The sequence below is a fragment of the Suricata suricatta genome, chromosome 9 (assembly GCF_006229205.1).
Source record: "Suricata suricatta isolate VVHF042 chromosome 9, meerkat_22Aug2017_6uvM2_HiC, whole genome shotgun sequence".
NCBI lineage: Eukaryota > Metazoa > Chordata > Mammalia > Carnivora > Herpestidae > Suricata > Suricata suricatta.
The window spans coordinates 61,845,566-61,868,740 of record NC_043708.1 but is presented as its reverse complement, the minus strand read 5'-3'; the positions used below and the strand labels follow the sequence as shown (position 1 = coordinate 61,868,740).

General features: G+C 35.9%; 1 protein-coding gene and 1 non-coding gene across 3 annotated transcripts in view; both read left to right on the top strand.

The window, feature by feature from the left end:
* AKAP6 (A-kinase anchoring protein 6) overlaps nucleotides 1-23,175 on the top strand; it is a 481,813-nt gene that overhangs the window by 354,067 nt on the left and 104,571 nt on the right. For both annotated transcript variants that reach the window (XM_029951555.1, XM_029951556.1), the window contains one exon: nucleotides 1,977-2,097. In XM_029951555.1, the coding sequence (XP_029807415.1) occupies nucleotides 1,977-2,097 (121 nt within the window). The remainder of the gene's footprint in view (nucleotides 1-1,976; nucleotides 2,098-23,175) is intronic.
* LOC115303114 lies at nucleotides 11,174-11,277 on the top strand. Its single transcript, XR_003913829.1, has one exon. It is a non-coding gene; the product is annotated as a U6 spliceosomal RNA (small nuclear RNA).

Genomic DNA, 23,175 nt, shown 5'->3' with positions numbered 1-23,175 from the left:
AGGTGGTATTTCTTTAAAAAATTTTAATATTTACTTAATTTTGAGAGAGAGAGAGAGCACACAAGCAGAATTCAAAGCAGACTTCAGGTTCTGAGCTGTCAGCACAGAGCCTGATGTGGGGCTCAAACTCAAGAACCATGAGATCATGACTGGAGCCCAAGTCAGATGCTTAACCGACTGACCGACCCAGGTGCTCCTCAGGTGGTATTTCTAAATGATTGAATCTGTCATGTGGGCAAATGCTTACTAATCATTCCTTACCAGTCACTCTCAGAGTTAATAAGGAAAGCTTGGTAGCTTATCTATCTTTGTTCCAATGGTTTTTGTTTGTTTTTTAATATTTTGAAATAGGATTTCAATACACCAGATTTCTGGTGTATGCTGCAATTACTCGCTATTCAAAGTGAACCAGCAGTGTTGCTAGTTGCCAACCATGGTTAGGAGTGCAGAATCTTAGGCCCCACCCTAGAATTACTGAATCAGGATCAGTATATCAACAAACTCCTCACCTCTGTCACATGCACATTAATGTGTGAGAATCACTGCTCTGGGCCACCATAGCCTTGCTGAACTTTTGGTCATATCATCTATACCCAATATCAGCATTCAGTTAAACATTAATTCTACATGCTAGCCAGTGACGATCCTTGCCCTTGGATGCTTATGGTCTTAATCAATAATCTTTATAATGATGGTAAAGTAATTAAAATAAAATAGACAATTCTATATTTAGTGTCCATCACCAGACACACCTTAAGGTTTTTTTTTGATGGATTAAAATTAAATTGTAAGTTATGAAAAGTGGATGTCCGTTTTCTTGGAAAGCAGTCATTTAATGTACAGAGACAGGAACAAGGTAGTCGTAAGATACTCACTTGATAGATAAATCCAGATTCATACTTCAGCCGGCTGCTTCATTGGCACTGATAGGGTTTTACTCAGTTACAGTTTGGCAAGGATGTGATTTCTTTTAAAGAGATGATTTTTGGGGGAAGGACAAAGTCATAGTTTTTCATCCTGCACTTTCATTTTCTGATCACAGTGTTTTAGAAGAATCTGGGCTTTACTTATGCACCAGGCTTTCAATAGAGAATCACATTAATCCTTTTAAGCTCCTTATTCTAATGATTTATTTTGTTGAAAACCATAGTGATCCTCCTTTGAATTTTAATGATTGCTGGCTATTCAAAGATTCATTGTTTTGACTTCCTGTCCTTACCTTTGTTTCCTACGTGTCTGTGGGGAACACCTGTCTAATACTGGATCTGCCCCTGGTTCTCACTGGCTTACCAGAGTCACTCAAGCCTATCTCTCAGTGTTAAGCTGAAATGCTGGCTACTCATCCATGACAATAAATGTAGGATATATGTTTGCAGAGATAGGCAGGTAGACAGCAGAGGGACAAATAAATGACTGAGTCATTTCCCAGTGAAAATGATATTTAAGATATGATAATAAATTGTGTGATCATTATAGACAAATTAGTCAAATTAGTATTCTTAATCATGGATATATTTAGGATGCAATCTAAGAAAATCTGATAGATGGGAGAGAGGTTGGAATTTTGAGGGTGCTACTCTGACCTAAAATTCTGGACCATGTAACTTTCACAAGGCACTGACCCTCCATTTCTCAGACTGTTAATATGGCAATGCTCTTTTTCAAGGACATAGTAGTAGTCATTTGGTTCAAGTGCTGCAAATCCTCAAAAAGGATTTGCAAATGGAAATAGTCATGCTGTGTCTCTGGTATGAGCATCAGAATTGCATGTTATGTTTTCAAAACCTAAGAAATGCTATGTCACAGGCTTGAGTTTCTATTTTGCCCACTGTGTAACCACACAGAGAATTTTTCCCTTCTCTTTTTACAGTTATCATCTAGGAACATCATGGGTTTTCAAGAATATATTATTCTAATATGAGATTTTAACAACTACACTGTATTTATGCATAATACATTTTGTGCCTTATCTTCAGGCTTCTGGACTTTGATTCAGAATATCAGGAGCTCTGGGATTGGCTGATTGACATGGAGTCCCTCGTGATGGACAGCCACGACCTGATGATGTCAGAGGAGCAGCAGCGGCATCTTTACAAGGTTAGAGCTACCCTTCTTGCCTTTACCTTGCTGTGGAAGATCTGATTAGCCTGACAAGTCTCTCTCTCTCAGGATATCTTTGCGTTCATTGTATGTATCATGGTGTCTATTAGAATTCCCTTCCCTGTCCCCAAACTCATTTCCATCCCTTGTGTGCTGACAGGCTGCACCGACATCATAATTGCAAGAAAGTTCCCTTTATCACATTCTATTTGGTGTAATTCTATAGAAGGACAAAGATTTATCTCCAAGATGAATAGCAATAAATGAAACTGCATTAATAAATAGACTGAAACAAAATGAAGGATAAATGGACTGGTAACATTAAACAAAACGTGTTTTCATTGGAGCACTCAGGTGGATTCTATCCACCCCTCAGATCTTTGCAGAGAAAAAAGAAATTTGCCTTCAGTTTGGCTCTCTACTTCCAGAGTAGAGGGCTTGTTCAATTTAATGCTTATTAGTGATACACAGAGCAGACATTGTCATATTAAGTCAATACATTTGCATGTGATTTAAGAAAACTGGCTTGGAACTCTCATATTGATTGCGGGCAATCCATTTAATAACTATCTATATTGTTTTTCCATGTATGCTAATTCACCTTTAGCCTAGTATGTTTTACCAATTCTACTTAAATAGTCTTAGAAGTTCTTACAAAACAGCTATGTGATTTTGACTGAAAAAAAAAATGGTTTCAAGATTCACAGTGTCTGAAAAAGCTGTTGGGGAGGGTAGAGGGACTTTCCACTGAAATATCAGATTGCAGTAAATCTTCCTCATTTAGGCAATTTTTATTGGAGTAATTCTGACAGTTGTCATCCTTGAATTGCTTTGAGCATATGGCATATTTCAAAGAGCAGATTGTGAATCATAAAAAATAAAATTAATAACTAACCACAGAATCAGCAACAGTATAATGACAAGAAACAACTACCCTCTAGCTTTAAAAAATTTCTTATAGAATTAGAAGTACATTCAAGGTCAAATGAAAGTTTTCTTCTTTCTTCCTCATTATTTGTCATTTTAAGTTCTTTTCCTTAATATATTATTTTAACTTTTACCTTCTCTAAAGAGAGATTTTTATTTATGCTTTTCAAGGGTCTGTTTGACTTTAATTAGTGTCCCTTGAGAATCATCTTGGTTAAGAGAAGGTACAAGCTCCCCAGGGAGTCAGCAAATGGTGATATTTTATTCCTTAAAGAATTGTGTTCCGACATTAATCAAGTTTGCTGACTATTAGCTATTTCCTGTATGGATAGCTGTCCACATTAACAACAAAGCTATCAAATATATCTTCTGAGCATAATATATTGTTAGAGTTACCTAATGTAAGCAAAGCTAGGTGATTTCACTTTACATGTCAGGATCAAGAATTATGTATGAAAAGTGCCCATTAATCTTTATTAATTTATTGATACAACCGTATTAGTTTTCTCCTAATATTAAACATTAGAAATCAAGCCAATCAGGAAAAATAATATAAAAGTTAACTAATCATAGGGCATTATCTCAGATTTTATTGCACTCATGATGCCAAATAACATTTCTTTTCTTCTTGATGCATTTTGTATTTTGCGCATAAACCAGTATTTTTTTTTCCAGTAACAGTGCTATTCTTTGTCAAAATCACATCCATATAATTTACATTACAATTAATAGGAAATCAGTCTTCTTTTTCTTGTTTTCCTTGTAAGTGCTCTGCTTAAGAATTCCCATTCTGGCATATTGAAAGCCATTATTCCACCCACTCAGTACTTCTGGATTATAATGTTTTCCCAAACATTTTCCATACCAGGGTTCTTCATCTGTGACTCATGTCCTGTTATCATCTTTCTGCTTTGAGGTGTTCAACAAAGCTAAATTCATGAGACTAGTACTAACTTTGCATTTGGCTTATAAGCAAAATATAAGATTGAGTTACACATCAAAGGCAAATGCTACAGGTTTGCAGAGTCTTTTTTTTTTTATACAAGCCCCCACATTATTCCAGAGGTTTGGAAACCTCCAAAGCAATCCTGAGGATATTGGCTAAAGAGTCATTTAGAACTTGGAGTAGCTGCTGAATTAGAAAAATTGATGGAGGAAAATTAATTTCAGGTCTTTGTCTAGAATCCTCAGGGATTCCCGGGTTATGTCAACATTTTCAATGTTCCATCCCTCTGTTCTAATGCGCTTCTTCAGAAATCAACTCAACTGATGACTTGGGGGAGGGAGGTTTGGACTCTATTGATCATAGAGACCCCTGAGTAATAGAGCTTTTCATTTGGTCCCCAGACCTTCCTAGGCTTTCTATACCATTTGAAACTTTAATCTTTAAATTTGTTGGCCCTGAAAGTTATCAATGCTTTCTCAGCGTTTTTCATCAAGGGTACCACTGACTTTTGTGACAAAACAATTTTTTGTTAGTGAAAGTGACTACCCCTTTCACTATAGGGCATTTACTATTCACATTCCCTAGTCATTGTGACAATTCAACAGGATGCCCAACCCATTTCACAGCATTCCGGATCCATGATCCATCTCAATTTATGTACATCATCTTCATTTCTTAAAAGTCGTCTGTAACACCAAGAAAAATTCCTTGCTTTTATATTTTATACATTGTGAAGCAAAACACCTTACATAGCTGATGTTGAACCATTAGATGCTGAGTTAAAAAATTAAGGATGAATGCTTGGTTCAGCAGCACATATACTAAAAAATTAAGGATGAGAATGAAGTTTGATCATAATATCTGGTATTAATGTAAAGAAGGAAGGTGAAACCTTTAAGAGAGACCTTCAGCTGAGTGATGGTAAAATCCCAGGATCTGGAGACCAGGACAGAATCATTATTTCTGTTATTATAGAATTGAAAATTTGTTTTCCTCTCTCTGGGGGATCTCTAAATTTCATCACTCAACTCCTTTCCTGGAATAGTCATGCTCAGATCCTGATTCATTACAGGCATTATACAGTCCTACGTTGATCCCCAAAGTCCACATTTGATTATGTTGTGTTAGAGAAAGTATAATAAGTTAGTAGTCAATGAGAGTGAAGAAGATTTTTTAGCATTTTCAACATCAGGAACCACCTGCCTGACTTTACCTATGTATTGTATATTCTGGTCTTCAATAGAAAGTCATCTGACCTTTACTCCTAGATAGGGAGCCACAGATACATACCTTAGACTATTCATTCAGCAGACCTCCTGAGTTTGGTACCTATTGTGATATATTGGTTACCCTACACCAGCAAAATATCAAAGGGACTTATTAAAGGAAAGGAATTAGACTTAATAGGCAAAGAATACCTTGATACAACCTGACATAATTTGAACCTCATCATTACAATGGACTACAAAATAGATTTTCTGTTTAAACCATTTCTTATTATTTTCAGGTTGTTAGACATTTAAGACCATTATTTTTCCTAATTAATTTTCAACTGTAGGGTCTTAAGAGCAACTTGAACCTTCCTTGTATATACTTTCCTTATATAACCACTGCCTTAAAAATACTTCCTTGTTTTGAGACAGTGAGCCATACTGCCCATATCTTTCCCTCTCCCTTCTTTGTCTGGCCCACTGGCCCAACCTCTGAATGGGGACCTTCTATACTTATTTTCTAATAAACACTGGCAGTATTGTCAGCCTAGAAAACAAACATAGTTCTTTCTCCTTTTTTCTTCCTCAATGTGAGAATCACCTCTAAGGGGAATTTGCTCCCCCTCTCTCACTTTCTTTTTCTTCATTCCTTCTACCTTCCTAAGTAGGACAATTTAATTTGTCAAAAGTAACCACCGTGATTTTGAAAGTTCAGCTCCTATTTGGACTAGAGTTACGAAGCCAGAATTCATAATCACAGGGAGCTGTCACTCTGCTGGTCTGCATGTGCATTAACTATTAATGGAGAAATATTTAAAACCCACTTGCAAAGGAAAAGCTCCATTTTTTCATTTCTACAGATCAAAGGTGGCATTATTCTTGGGCTCAGGGAAGCTCCAGACGCCTCCTCCCCCATCCGATGAATTTTATAGACTGAGTGACCTAAAAGCATCTCCACAACTGGAGAGGCGGGAGCTCAGGCGGCTGCTGTTGCTGTGCTGCCCGTGCTGCCCTCGGCAGCAGACACAGCTGGCTCTGCAGGGCTGGGAGGGTGAGCCCTGGCCAGGGCTTCTTGCCTCGCCACAAAGCACTGCCCATTCTCTGCCACTTGCAGAGCACAGATGACAGAGCCCTTCATGATCCTGGATTGGTGTGGAGTTCCAGAGTCCAGAGTTAATTCCAGGGGCCAAATTCAAAAGTTGCAGTCTAGTGATTACTGTTACACTTGAACAAGAGCTGTTTTCAGATAGTATGAAGCTCACCAAAACAGCACAGTTATGGATTTTTCCTTGAGAATGGCCTACCTGCTCCTCATCAATAAAATATTAGATTATATGATTTCTGAGGAGTTAAAATAACCCTTACAGTGTAAAAATTATATAAATTAGAACCCATTTCAACTAAGACCTTTATACTTGCAAGGAATTTACACTGAAGATTTTATATTTCATTTTGAGGGTTACTCTCATATAGTTATGCTTTTATGGGAAAAATGCAAATGTCCTCTATCTTTCTTTGTTAGTATAAGTTATACAATTATGTCCTATGTACAGAAGGAAAAGTCCTGTTCATTTTGCATAATGCAATGCTCACTGATGAGACTACATTTTTACTCTGCTCTGGATTTGAGGTTACTTATAAGAATTCACAGGAAATCTCTAAAAATATTGTTAACACTGAAATGCAAATCAAAACTGGGGAAAATATACATAGGCTAGAGTCCCTTCCTGTGAAAAGAGATAATATGTAGGCATATAGACTGTATGGTCCTACGCACTTACTAAATATTTTACTCTGGGCTTCCTGGTAGTGAAGGCAAAGAGGGAAATGTGCTCAACTGCAAAACTTACATCTTCCATAAGAAAAAAAGTCACACTTCATTTGAAGAAATTAAGTTTATTTTGATAGACATGAAAACATTCTTTTTTTTAGCATTTTTATTTTATATATAAGCGATTAGAATGGCATAGGAGTGAAATATCTAACCACAATTTTTCTTACAAGTAAGTTTTTAAACACTATACTTCTTCTAACAAGTGAATTAATTATTTTTCTCTGACTCTGTTGTCAGGTGATGTTTATAGACTTTGATCACAGCTCTCAGTGAAGGTAGCATTCCTCTCAATGATAGTTTGATCAGGTGGGATTAATAAGAGAGGACATCAATATTATATATTTGAAAAGGAGAGGTTATTAGGAAAGTGAGAGGGAAATGTAAGCATTAAAGAGAAAGAAACACAGTTGAAATTAATCTACAGTTAACCTAACAAAAATGAATAATTTAAAACAATTAGAAAAGAGTAAACTAAATCATGGATGGATGAATAGATTTAAAAAAATGCTAAAAAAACCAAATATAAACAAATAAAAAGAGTTACACATTGAAAGGATTGTTTTAGGAAAAAAACAGATAAGAGAAAGGGATAAATTTTAAAGGAGAAAATGTCACTCTCAGAGAATTTGGGCCTGTATTAAAAGGCAAGCTTATGACTTTTAAAAGAAAAGTATATGGAATAGAGTTAGAACTTTTGGGGAATAAGAAACATAGTGTGAAATAAGAAATATGGGACATAGTTGACTTGTTTTTTATAACTATTGATGCCAAAATGATGTTGTCATAGCTATGAACTGACCATAGGAAACAGATTAATCACGCTGTCCCTATGCTTTATAATTCACAAATTTCAACCCTCTATAACAGTTCTCTTTCATTTGTTCTGGACCAGGACTAAATAGTTTTAAATGTGGGCTGGTACCTTTATGACTGAACTTGAGCTCCTAAAAATGTAATTCTAGAGTGGTTCATAGTCCAGGTCATAGCAACTAGACTTAAAATAGAAGAAAATCCATTACTTTAAAAACATTTTTTTTTACATGTTGGTGTTTGGGTATAGAATAGAACTGTGTGTCAAAAAATTAAATACTGTTAATTAGGTTTTAGTTTGGAATTTCAGTACCAAAATTAAACAAATTACTAGTTGTTGAAGCAGTCAAGGTAAAAATGTACCAGAAATATCAGGCACAAGAACCTAATGATAATTTTTTACCTCTTTCTCAGTAGATTAATTGTAGAGCTTAATTGTATGTTAGATAAAAACTCCATTAAGATAAGAAGAATATGCTTAAAATCATTACAACATTTCAAAAAACATTATCTAGTCATTTTAAAAGGGATCAGAATAGGAAAATCCGGTCCACCTTCATTGCTATGTATAAATGGATTTGTTGTTCCATTTTTATTAAAGTTAAAAAGTCCTCAGATTAACTACCATATTAATGGGAGCGTTGATGAATCAGTGTTTGCTATGAAGACTTAAATATGTATATTTTTTCTTTTCTTTCCTTTTCTGAGAGAGGACAAAACTCATCCCGAACATGTTCAGAGGAAAAAGTGGATGGATGTGGTTTCTAAACAATATAGGAAACACTGTTTTTGCTGGAGCTTCCAATTCCTGTTTGAATCACTTTTTTAAGAGGGGAAAAAAGAAGGATGTTAGGAGAATCGTATGCCAAGAAATCGTTGGCTGTGTGTGCATAGGGGCAAGCGAGGGAAGGCCGCCAGCAGCCTTTGTCTCTGGTGGGTGAGCTACTGTCCGGAAGGTGCGCTGGCTCTCTGGGCTGCCTCTGCTGTATTGTGCGGCTCCCTCTCTCCCTCGCTGGCCTGCTCTGGCCTAGAGTGGATCAAACAAGCCGTGGGGAAAGTTCCCCTCATTTGCATCACTTCTAGACAGCCCTGTCGTACTCTTTGCTGACAGGAAATCACTGTCTTTGTCACCTTTTCTCAGGGCCCTCCTTTTGGCAGAGATGGGCCATGTGACCACGCTTAATCACAACAACAGGGCTGGCTCAGGACTCAATGACATGTTTTCCTCAGCACTTCAATAAATGGGGTAGAGGAGTCAGGAGGAAATGACTACATTAATTTTAAAGTGAAAAGATAATTAACACTTGAAGGACTAATGCTACAACCTATGGAATTATTATTCAAATTGAAGTTAATTTATCAAAAACTTGTGAAAACTATCTCCCCTAATGCAACTGTTAAAAAAAGATAAACCTTGAATAGTAAGAGTTGGGCGTGTTGGAGGGAGAGTGGGAAGAAGGCGGGGAGAGAGGGGCTTTGGATGGAGAGGGAGAGAGAAAAGGGGGGAGAGAAAGAGGGAAATCATAGCAAGCATTAGCTGTGTTTGAAAAAGCAACTTAAATGGGCTAACACTTCAACATTTGGGACTGAAGGCTGGAGCATGTAAAATGCTTACTTAGATGATATGAATAGGACACTGGCAAACAAAAGCAGCAGTGTGCTCCTAGAAAACTGTGCTTCAAGGAGTTTCCTTGGCAACAGAAATGCAGTTCCAAAAGTAGACAGAACTTTCCTCAGAAAACATACTATTAATAACAACCTTCCGGAACAACTTGGAACAATTTGACGACTTGGCAATAATAATGCCAAGTGTTCTGCAAATTAATCTAACACATAACAGTTATGTTTCCCTTGCCTGTAATTCTGCTGGACCCTACCAAGAGCTAACTCCTTGCTTTTCAGTGGCAAAATGTGAAAAATATTTCTAAATGTTGTCATGGGAAAAGAAAACCAAAAGAAGTGCTAGTGGCCAATGGAGGCCAGTGATTGTGTTCAGCCTTTTGGAACCTACAAGAGAGTTTAATGAGATGAGTTTATTCCAATTAGAGCTACTACATTTAGTATCTCATCCTAACAAAGATGCTTCCATGAACAAAACTTGTTAAAAGGGTTAACAGCCTGAGAATTGCTGGGATATGAAGCACATCTTGAGGCCATTGGTTATATAAATGTAACACTTCACTAAATACGTGCTGGGTGTTATTTTTAAAAGCATCATCATTTCTTGTCAGCCCAGAGAATAAACTAATCTTGGATCTACTTGGCCAATGGAAATCATTTGAATTCTCCTGAAGGCAATATGGTTGCCAGCCAAGAAAGGTATAGTGTTCCCCTCCCCTGACCTTTCCTGAATCCTTGGATCTAAAGGTTAAAAGTAATCAATATCTCATTGCGCGGCTTGGTTTCAGGGAAATAAGTAATAACCATCATGTTAAAATCCAAATGATTACAGATAGCACTTAAATGAGTTGACCTGTTTGGGAGCTTTTATTAATTGCAATCAGGATAATCATTAGAGTTTGCTAATAAAATTTTGGATTAAATTGCAAAAATTTCAGCCTTTAACTTTTGAAAAACGACTCTTACTTAATTAGATGTGAATGTGTGGTGTTCCCTCCTGCGTTAAACTGAGAGATTTGGCTTTAACCCCACATATTTGTAGATTTCTTTCTGGTTTTTATCAAATAAGTTAGAGGAACATTTAAACTCCTTCTAAGAAAGGGTGCTTGTTAGTTTCACTGCCACCTTTGGTTCCAGAACTGCTTCATACTACGTGTATGTTTCAGTTCAGTGACTGCATCAAAATGTCCCTCACCTACTTTTTAGCATTTCCTATTTCTAAATTACTTATCTTCAATGGTTATAGTCATATTTAGGCTAATCTGGCTTGCAGCTAGACAAAAAACATGTGATGTGTGATTACATTTTACATGATAGGAACTAGGAATTATTTCTTGTACTTAAAAAAAAAAAAGGCTACCAAAGTTTAAAGATGAAAACCAAGTATTATCATTAACAAAGGGGTTTTGATATAAAAGAATAAATGTTAGGTTTAATGTTCTATGCATTTACATCAGGAAGGCACTAATCATAACTGTAACTGCCTATACCAGGAAGGCATTGGTTATCATAACTATATCATAACTCTGACACTAAATCATATAATTTACAATATAAGTTATACTATAATAAAGTGTATAAGATGTGGTATTGAGTCTAAATATTATGTCTGTGTGATTATTCTAGTTTTTATAATTTATTAGAATTTTATGCACATATTCTGAAAACAGGTGGGAATAGAAGGGAACCTAGATAATATTTTAGTTATTTCAAAAAAAAGTCCTTGTGTTCTCTTTAGCAGCCCATATACTAAAATTGGAACAATACAAAGATGAGCGTGGCCTCTGCACAAGGATGACACACAAATTCGTGAAGCGTTTAATATATATATATTAAAAAAGCCCTGGTACCAGTTCAGAACAGTCTGGAGAACGCTGGATGGGAAAAGCGTTAACCATAGATAAACTCATTAAGTCGCTTTTTTCTTATCCTTGTTTCACCACCATGTCTAACTTTAGAAAGAGGTAATTTGTGGGTGTCTGAGGAACATCATAACTGGAGTATTAAGAATGCCCCAAACCAACTATTTCCTTTATTAAATTTCTATACTGCCTTATATCTCAGCCTTAAGATTTATTTCTTTGGGGATGCCTGGGTGGCTCAGTCAGTTAATGGTCTGACTCTTGGTATTGACTCAGGTCATGATCTCACAGTTCATGGGATTGAGCCCTGTGTGGGGCTCTGTGCTAACAGTACAGGGCAGGCTTGGGATTCTCTCTCTCCCTCTCTCTTTGCCCCTCCTCCACTTGCTCTCTCTCTCAAAATAAATAAACATTAAACGTTTTTTAACTCATTTCTGTGAAGTAAAAAAAGGCACTCTAGTAGATGCAGGTATTCTATGGGGGTAGGAGAATAATACCGAATTAAATATCAATTTTAACATTTAGTTTAAATGGGAGGGCTCTAGGAAAGGAAGATAGGAGTGGAGAGAAGAAGTCTAGAAAGGGGACCAAGGACAGATATTATTTATTCCACCATTTGTTAAAAAGGGATGTACATTTGTGGAGGGGGTTATGAGATAGGAGTAAAATAGAGGGAGAAAAAGACTAAATTGGTCAAATCTTACTTCTTGACTGTGTTAGTGCCTGAGGCACATTATCTTATTTAATGCTCACAATGATCCTGAATTATTTTCCCTACTTCATGGATCTGAGCCTGAAACACAGAGAGGTTAAGTGACTAGCTTAAAGGACATCTGGTTTCTCAGATGAGGCTGGGATTTGCAGCAATTACAAACAACCCCCAAGTCTCAAAGGTTTACAGTTACACAGATTTATTTCTCACAGGATCAGCCACCCTCTTAAATACTCCCTCAATGTGGCAAAGGGAAACGAGAGTTCTGGAGGATTTCACTCTGGCCATTAAGCCTTCTACCTGGAAGAGACACACACGTCCTTTCCTTGCAAAGTCATTGACCAGAACTAATCACATGACCCCACCCAGTTCAAAAGTGGATGAGGAAATGCATCCCTACTACATGCCTGAAAGGTAGAAAGCAAGAAATTGTTGGGCTGTATCAATAACTATCCCAAGAAATAAGTCAGAGTTTGAACCCCGTCTCAGTGGATTTATTGCCCACAATCTTTCTTCATGTGCTCCTTGCCTGCTCACTATTGTTCCATATTTTCTTCTCTACAATAGGTGAAATTCTTGCAAGTGCATTTTCCTCCATCCACATGAGCATTTTGTGCCTAGATAAGAAAGAAGGTCCTACATATTCAATGGAACTTTAGCAGAGAAAAAATGATGAACTTGGGGTTGCTCTTTAGCCAATCATCAGGCTATGCTGTGAAACTTCCCAAACTTTCTTAAACCCCTTAGCACTCTGGGAAAGTACTGGCATTTTGAGCCTCACAGGAACCTCCTATATTTTGTCCTATTCAGGAAAGCTAAGGCTGAAAATATGCACTAAAGGCAGCATTGCCCTAGGAAGATTCAACTTCATGGATCCTGTTATTGCCAAAGGAAGTTACTGAAGAAAGGTCCCCCTGGAGAGATACTCTAGAGGAATATCATTTGCAGAAAAGCCATTTTCCAGTCCTGTCAAGGAGGCAATTTCAGTTCTCAGAAACAAGGGCATTCCCAAGCATATTTTTAATAATGTGGCATTTGCAAAGCTCATACATTCTTAAACTAGGCACTTCTGTGACACTGTGTACCTAATGAGGCACACTGGGGTAAGCTAAGAGGGAAGCAGTGGTCCCCCTGCTGAACCTTCATTCATTTACATAAGACACAAAACATAAATATACACACACATACATACACATGTGCACGCATACACATATACATACACACCCCTATTTTCTTCTACTGAAGCCAGAAGAGAGTCACACAGACTAATACTTTTGGGGTTGATTTTAATTTTTATTCTAAACATTTTTAGACCACAGATCTCCAGCCTTTCACCAGAAGGACATCTATACACCCTGGTAACTCATCTGAACTTACTATTTCAGCCTCTTTCCTAAGTAATTGATTCTATATGTTAATTGATGTTTGCTTAAAGAAAATTTGTGATTTGTGATATTTCTCATTCTATCCAGTAAAAAGTAGGAAGTTTTGTTTTTGAAAAGTAGGGAGTTTTTGGAAGAGGTATAACACTCATGTGGTTATGCACACACATTTATGTGTGTTTACAAATATACACACACATATACAAAGTATTAACTCATTTAGTTAAAAAAAAATCTTTCATCAGGATTGAATTTGGATGAAACCAGATTCCTTGGACCAGATATGATAGTAGTCCCAAGACATTTAAATCGTGCATATGTAAATAACTATAGAAACTTCCTTCATATATGCCAAGTTTCAGTTTGGAGCTCATTTATGTTATAAATCTGGGCATATTGGATTTGCTACCTTCACTGGAATAGTTTTACTTCTTCAATATTCATAGATGCTTCCCTAAAAGAGCCCTCCTTGAGAATAACTTAGCCATGAATATTTTGTTATAATTAAATGCATATTTTGTAAAGCGACGATAGATTTGGACTTTGTGGACCAAATTTGAGAATGAATGATTATAATTTTTGTTAGATTCCACACTCCAGAATGGCAAAGTTCATGTCTGTGTTGTTTATTGTCATGTCTCCACTGCCTCATGCAATACCTGGCGCATAATAGAAACTCAATAAATATAAGTTGAGAAACACTTGTCAGATAGGTTTATTTAATAATCTTAATTAAATTCTATCAATCAAAACTATGCTATCATCTCATTACTTTTGCAAGAGAACAACCCTATTTTCATGCCATGGTAATTCAGTCTGAAACATCATGACATCCTCTTATATAGTATAAAAAACAAAAGCAAAAATCTCTCTCCTTTAAAAACCAAAAGTACATTTAGTGTAGTTTTTAATATTCAGAACACTTGGACTTGACCAGGTTGATATCAGGGAGAAAGAGGGTGTTAGGGAAAAAAAGAGGGAGAGAGGAAGGGAAAGTAATGACGCCCATGTCTGAGACAAATGGTACACAAATGTACAACTAGTCACCGTAATTCTGTAGGTAGTCTACAGCCTCTCAAACTGTAATATTTGTTGATGTATTTTTGAGTATGTAGACAGTATAATTACTTACTTCATATAAGGATAACATGTACCATGTAAATATAAAACCTAACAATAGAACAGTACATAAAGGTGAACAGGGACAGTCATTAAAAATGGTAGGAATATCAGCACAGTTTTTTTCTTGTACCATAACTAATGAGAGAGTTTATTGACATATTTGTTTTAGAAAATTGACTTCAGAGGAGTGTGTATATCTAACAAAGTTGTCATGAAAGAAGTGAGAAAAACAATAAGAGATTTGGACTTGAGCGTGCTCTTTAACCCAAGTCCATCATGATGAGGATGGATGGATGGAGCCTAAAAGACTGATTTGTCTTTCCAAAGCTACAGCTAACTAATTCAGAATATGCAACAACAACAAAAAAAATCAAATTCCACTTCTGTAATGTCAGGAGAAGGCTGAAATGTAATTTTGAGACTTTCTCCCACTCTTTCACTTAAAAAAAGTTTTACACTATTCATAATTTAAAAAGTAGTCCTCACATATGTTCATTTATATTTTTAGTTAGCCATTAATTGTAAGCTTTATTGATTTTAAGCAATTAAGAACAAGCTAAAAGATGTACTGTTTATAATTAGAATTTGAAAAATATTTGTGATGAATTTATTTCTTGCCCCTATTTATGTCCACCTTGACATCCTTTGGGATTTGCTGCCTTCCCACTTAACTTTGTCCTTCCTCCTCAGCTTTCCTTGGCTGAGACACGTTGAGATTTGAAAATATGTATGAAGAGCATTCCTTCCTGTGTGATTTTTCTCTCTTCTTCCTTAGTCTCTTCTGCCTGGTGAGGCTGAAGATTCATTCTGTGAAACACTGGATTTCTTACAAGCCATGAACAAAAATCCTCATGTTCATTAAAGCTTAAGCTAATTGAATTCTTGTTCTACAACATGGGAATATAGCAAAATAACTCAAATTTGGCTAGCATTTTATAATCCATGTTTTGATGATAGTTTAAGAGGCTCCGTCCGTCCAAGTTTGGGTTAGAAAAAGAAGTGAAGTACGGCAACACTGTCCGAAGCCTTTTCTGTTTACAGAAAGACCCAGGGACACCGTGAGTAATGCCAGAAGTCTCATGTGACAGCTGGCTCTTGTGGGGTTTTCTTGAGCTCACCAAGTTCAGGAAATAGACAGTTCCAGAAAGCTGATTGGAGTTCAAAGACTTTTTTAAAAACTTAACTGAAGTGAATAATTGTGTTCTCTGTCCATTGGCCAACACTGCTGCTCAGATCTGTGCTCTGCTGGGGGCGTATGTCTCCCCAGGGCTAGGTGACACTGGGCACTTGATAAAAACTTTCTGATTTAAATTGCCTGCTTAATGAGTGTTTTCTCCTGAATCTTCCAAAGTGAATCTCTTAGAGGTTTTACACAGTTATTTATTTCCATGGGAAGTGAGAATTTTACCTGGATTTTCAGGACTGCAAGTGACTTCATAAGGACCTTCATTTCATTTTCTCTCTTCCAAGGATTGCTTTTCCTCCATTCCAGATAGGAGAGAATTTGTCCTCCATTAAAGATCTTTCCAGAGGGAATTCCACAGCCGCCCATTAAAATGTTTAACAACTCTTCCTGCCTTTAAAGTCTTCTAATATCTCATGTAAATCCCTTCTGTTGTTAGGTTTAATTGTCAAATCGGCCAGAATCCATGCTCTGTAATTAAACCTCTTCTTTCTGTTTTCTATACAGTCACGTTTCTCAAGCTTTTGCAGGTTTCTTTTCAAGTTAAAAAATCTTTTAGAAGTCCTTTATATCAGCTTTGTCTATATTCCATCTAACTGAAACCACTTCTGTCCTCTTTCCAGGAGAAAATATGCTAATATTGAGACAGTACTGGTAGATCCATATATTTGAGGAGCTTTAAGAAGCTCCATGGATTTCTCCATCAGGTTTTTCAACTCTCCCTTATTAACAGTTAATGAAATAGTTCATGGATGGTTTGGAAGAGGAATATGACTTGTCTGAGATGATATGACTTATAGTGTATACCTAAAGAAAAAAGAGTTTGAAAAGGAAAAGAAAATGATATAAAAGTGAGCTAAAAATCCTCTTCCCATTTAGGGACAGAACTGCCTCTTCTCCCAGTGGATGTATAATATATTATTTATGTAAGAGTGAGCATCATGTTTTTGGCTCACATTCCATTTGGAGCACATACAGTATGACAGTTTCCTTGGCTTATTGTTGTATATATGGCTATCTATTTTTAATACATTGCTTTTGTCTTTTTTCATGCTTGCTTACATCTGTTGTTATGAAAACTGACATAAAGTTTTTAAACATAAAAGAAGTGATGGAGAAAGAGATGGTAAGAGACAAACAACATTTCAAAGAAATGCAAGATGGAGAAACAGGAGCAAAGTCTCCATGGAGAGAACCAAAAGCAGCTTCTGCAGGATAAATGAGAGGGAGGGTCAGAACATATTTCTGTAGTCACAGAGAAAAAAATCATCATGAGGCTACAGAAAGCATTTCTAAGTTAGAAGGAGCATAGTACATTTTCTACCAAAGCATTTAGACTTTTTAAGCTGCAGTTTTCAAACCTGTGAAATGGGGATAACACCCACTTTGAAAGGTTGTCAGAGTCCAATGAGTAATGTATGTAAGGGGTTCATCCTTATGCTTGGTAAATAACTTAGTACATAATTCAAAATCAGAAGTTAACAAACTATAGCCTGAAGATCAAATCCAGCCCACAGCCTGGTTTTGAAATAAAGTTTTATTGGAACATAGCCAGGTGCCTTCATTTATGTATCCTCTGTGACTCTTTTTATACTTCAGTAACAGAGTTGAATAGTTTTGACAGTGACCATATGGCCAGCATGACTAGACTATCTGACTCTGCAGAAAAAGTTCACCAGTCCCTGGTATAAATAACTATTATATCAACTCTTTAGTAACATACATTATTCTACAGACGTGAATGATTTTCCAATTCAATTTTCTATCTGTTGTATCACAGTAATACCTGTTGAATATCATTCTTTTGCCCAAGGTTCTAGTTTTCCTTTTGTAACAACCCAAAGTCCTCCTGTTTTCCTGGCTTTTCAATGTAGCATTAAATGGTTAATTGGTTCATGTCACCACCAGGTGGCCTCCTATGCTCTATTGTGCTTGTGGGACCCAAAGGAAAGCAGAAAATGGATCTAATGCACTTCTCTTAACTTTGGCTGTGATTCTGCTTTTATTAGCACTTTGCTGGTGGCTCAACTGCTCTGAAATCCCTCTATATTTATACTTGGCCTCAAGTCATAAATTCACACTGACCCTTTTAGAAGATAAATTATAAATCAGAGTTAGAAAGAGTTAAAACATTAAACAAAATAAAAATATATAACTGCATACTCACACATACATCAAAGTGATTTTTTATAAAAGAAGTTTGTCTATTACTATAAGAGGTTAATCATGACTCTGTATTATTCTCATATGTGTGCTGGCAGGATTAACTATTCCTGAAGCTTTCACAGGAAAGACAGAAGCCACTGCCACCCAGATCTCCATATACTAATTTCTCTTAAAGAGCATGGTGACTTCATCTCAGTGCCCCAGTTTTATTAAGTTATTTTATTTTCTAGATTCTTATTTTGAGTTTTATTTTATTTTTGAGGTTTGCTGAAGACCAGTGCTAGGCAAGATTAGAAAGCTGTGTGATAAAGTACTAGAGAAGGAGACTGGATTCTCCTTGGGCAGTGACTCTTATCCTTTCATTTTCTTCATCTGTAAAGCCAGAAGGATGGACTGGGAGCCTCTAAGGTCCATTCCAGCTTCAATATTCTCTCATTGGTGGAAAATCAAAGAGTATTCCAATTAATAACTGATTTGACTATGAACAATCTGGGAAAACCAGAATTTTAGGAACTCCCTTTCAAAGGATAAGGAAACAAACTCATGGGTAAATACAGGCTTTTTGGAAAACTACCACAAAAAGTGTATAGTTGCTAAGTGTCAAATTATTTTGGTTCATTTCACATGGTGTTCATAAATGCTACTTTATGAGACTTCTAGACCCTTTCCTTTACATTTTACTTTTGTTCAGTGGTAGATAACTATTCAGTTGGATTGCTAACAGTATCTTGCTAAATATGTCATGGAAGTTTAGCTTTCTCTTTGACGTCTTATTTTCTACACATTTAAATTTTTCTACCTTTTTCTTTGGACAGAATGATCAAATCCTCAGATTCTTTAGAACAGAGAATAGATATATTCACTTATATTTCCATTGAAAATGGGTCATTTTATGTGGTACAAACAACCTGTTCTTACCTTCTGCCTGAGTTGTGATACGCACATCACTGGTTTGTATTTGAATTGTCACATTGGATATCTTGGCAAATAGTGCTAAAGGCATTTAGCTGTCTATGAGGAAAGGGCCAGAATTGTCCCTAGGGCATTTTGTTAAAGAACAGGCTCACGTTTGAATTCAGAGTTACCCAGGAGGGAGACATTGTGACAGGCAATCTCTCTAATTCTGAATTCCTACTGGGGCTACTTCTCTGGAGAGCTATCTGGTTAAAGGCAGATTCATACTTGCTTGGGGAAAAATTGATTACAAGTTTTTTCCCACTTTGCAAACTGCACTAATTAGTATCAAGCTCACCTAATAATTTATGAAATTTACATTACTTTCTGTTTGCCTAAGCACAAACATTTCCTACTTCAATTCTTTTTTTCCTCATATATTTTTAAATATATGTTCATATGTCTCTTATTCACATCTAATACATATTAGGGATGAATGGTCTAATACTTTCACCTTTCCTTTAAAAGTAATGAAAAGTGGAAGATGATGCTGTCTAGTCTGTTAGGGATTACTATATGCTATGAAAAAACAAAATAAAAGGAAGATTATCCTTTTCCTTAAGTAATTTATAATCCATTTGGAAAAGCAAGACCAAAAAAACCATGAAATAATAGCAAAGATAGCAAATATGTACCAAAAACCCTAGTGCTGGTCTTCTTAGAACATCTTCACAAAAGAAATGGTATTTGAACTGGGCCTCGCTGGATAGAATTTAAATAAGTAGAATGGATATAGGTGCACTGCAGAAAAATGGGATATGGGGGCAGAAAACCTCCCGATGTAGGAGTTGGTTTGGTTTGACACCTGACTATGACTTTACCAAAATCAGGAAGACACACAGGAGAAGAGTAGGAAACCAGCAGCACATAATAACTGGTTTCATCCATGTGTTCAGTTAAAGTCAACAAAAGGCAAGAGATTTTTCTATTGAATTCTGAATCCTAGATTCAGTGTTTTCTTTAGTGAAGGGAAATTATATATATAAATATATAAACTAATGGCATAAAAGAGATGAGAAAAATTGTGCCAAAGATCCTATTTTCTTAGCAGGCAACATTTGGATCCAGTTTGAACAAGCACTTGTATATAGTTCTTATTATGTAACAGAGTTGTTCTAAGATCTTTGAGTATTTTAACGCATTCAAACCTCACATCAACCTTGTGAAAGAAGTATTAGTATTATCCCCAGATGAGCAACTGAAGCACAGGGAATTGCACAGCCAGTAAGCAAAGCAAACAACTTTTAAAAATGGGCACTCTGATTCCAGGCATATATTTCATTTTTATTTACTTATTTATTTCTGCCAAACTCCTTGAATCTCACTGATTCACAAATTAAAATGTTTGACGTGGGTCCTTTTCTATCACCATGTTTATAGAACCTCATGATCAAATGGTTATGTGTATGTAGGTTTTGAGAAGTAGTTTTGCTAGGTAATACCAACATATTCCCTCCTCCCTCTGTTAATGGTAGAGAAAAGTAGTAACACTTTGGTTGATGTATCTTCTAGAAGAAGGAAAGTATATACACATAGTTAATGTATATGTATTATAATAAATATACATAATTATTATATATAAATATTATTTACCTTTTCAGTGACTCCATTCCACTGTGACCTATTTTATTCTCTAATGTGAATAGTAGTTACAATACATTATTCCTAAGACAGATAATAAAAACAAATGAGAAATATTCAGCCTTACCTTGCAAATGGGTAACAGATGTGACTATCTTATTATAAATGTATTAAAATCAAAGACTTTGTTTAAAATGGTACATTTTGCATAGAAAACTGAAATTTCATACAAACAAGATCTATTTATTTCTTAAAATGGATAAGTGGTGAGTATATCATCATCCCTGTTTTACAGACCGAGGGAAAGAGTTGGGGATGGAATCCAAAGAAGCCAATAAAATAGGCTACAACAGAAAGGTTTTTACGTCTATAGCAGACTGGCATTGGAATTGGAAATTGGACCCAGCCTTTTGCATTATGGTCAAATATTATTGCTATGAGAAACCTATGAATTATCAAAAGGTGTCCTTAAATATTTAAAAGGTTTCTGTCACCTTCCTCTTTTTCTTGATACATTTTATAGAAGCTTTTCTTATGTTAACCATTCTTGGCATGGGGAACAACTTTGTTTACAGTTTCTATCTAAAAATTGAGGAAAAATACTTTGGTATTGGTTCTTATCAAGTAAAATTTTCACTGAGCATAATGTTCATTTTTTTTTTTTTGAGGGAGAGAGTGACATACACAGTGTGAGCAGTGGAGGAGCAGTGATAGAGTGAGAGAGAGAATACCAAGCAGATTCAGCACTTTTAGGATAGAACCTGATGTGGGGCTGGAACTCACAAACTGTGAAATTGTGACCTGAGCTGAAATGAAGAGTCAGAAACTTAACTGACTGAGCCACTCAGGCACCCCTTATGTTCAAAGATAAATGGAGGCAATCACATGCTACTCATTTCTGTGTACTAATACTATACCTGGCATATATATCAATAGCTGATATCGGCTCCCTTGCCCTTTTTGGGGGGAGAAATTAAAATGAATAAAATATTTCCCAACTACCTCCTACATCTAACCCATAATGCTAAAAGTTACAGTGGATAAAGGGTGAATAGCACATGATCCTTGAAGTTACACACTCCATTGTAAGAATTTATAAAATAATTCTGAAACTAAATTCAGCCTCATCTGCTGTGAAGGCACCAGAGTACCCTCAAAAAGTGGCCTAAGGCACCAAATAGTTTACAGTTCAGGGATTTGGGCAGCCACCAAGAAAAACTCCATGGCATTTGGATCTATTAAGATTATAGATGTAAAAAGTCACAAATAGTTTAAAAAGAAAAAGTCTTGATGTGAATACATAAAGGTATGATGGCATTTCCATTGTGTTTTGGGGGCAGCGACTCTGGAAATGTTTTGATTGGCTTTGTCTTAAAACCTACAAACATGGTGAGTTCTGGAAATGTGTCTCAGTGCTAGTGGCCATAGTCCCTGGGGAATGCTCATTTGTGCTAACCTTTATAAGATAGTTTTTTATAATGACAATATGGGGGAAAGTGCTTTCGGCCTTCATTTGGGCCACTGATTCTCATGGATTTCCAAAGTCACTGTGTTATGAAGCAGTATCTTTTTGATAAACTACTATGGCTACAGTGTTCTACCTCTCATTTTTCTTGTCATCCTCAAAGAGAAAGTGAGGCATTCTCTTTGAAGAAGCATTATCAACAGCATTAACATGAGAAATATATAGTCTCTTCCTTATGAAATTAATTTGGCATTATTGTTGAGGTGCGCAACATCTTGGCAACTGCTTTGGTTTAAAACTCTGTGATTTGGGAAAAGCACGTTTCAGAATGTTTAATTCAGCGATACAAAAGGCACTAATGAAATATGCATGTATGAATTTTATATCATATTAGTTCCCTCTTTCTTGAAATCTGAATAAAAGCCAAACATCTGGATTACGTTTGAAAAGCCTGAATTTCCAATTTTCAGAGAGATTCAATCTATTTTGACATTGCACACTTAGCCTTAACATTTACAGTGTGCTATTAACATTACTTGCAATTGTAAAAAAAAAAAAAGTCCAGATTTAAACAAACTTGGTGCCTCCTAATGCTAAAAATATATCTGTATTTGAAATGGCTGCCACTGCACAACCGTATACGTCCATAGTTTAGACTTCATCAGCATTTCTATTATAAATGCTTGCAATGAACAGGCCTATAAATTCAGCTCTAGAGATATGGGGATAAGCTTTGATATATAAATTTGCCTATGGTTGTATATTAAAACAACAAACAGCATTTGTTGCATCACTTCGTTTGAGAAACTATTCATTGAGTCAATGTTTTCTGAAGACCTCAAATATTCAAGGTACTCCGTGATTGGCCAAACAAAGTGTAGTGCCCATCCTTTGAGAGTTTATTCCTCAAATATAAGACAAATAAGAAGATTGCTGTTTTTCTATAGATATGTGAGTATATTTTGGCAGCTAGACTAAAGGCAATTATATATTTATGGTCCTAATTCAGGGAAGTAAGTATGGGTATCAGTGCTATATCTCATTTCATTATCATAGTTTATTTAAGACATAGCTGGTAAATAAGCTTTAAGGGTTAAGGTAAGAAGTTCTCTGTCTACACAAGAGATTAAAGAAGACAGAAGAAGGTGACCTTGTGTTTGAAGGTTGCATAATAGTAAGCCTTCAGTGGACTGTACTTTATTACATTCAAAAATTTTTTTAATTTTTTTTAATGTTTTATTTATTTTTTTTTGTTTTTTTTTCCATAATATTTTATTGTCAAATTGTTTTCCATACAACA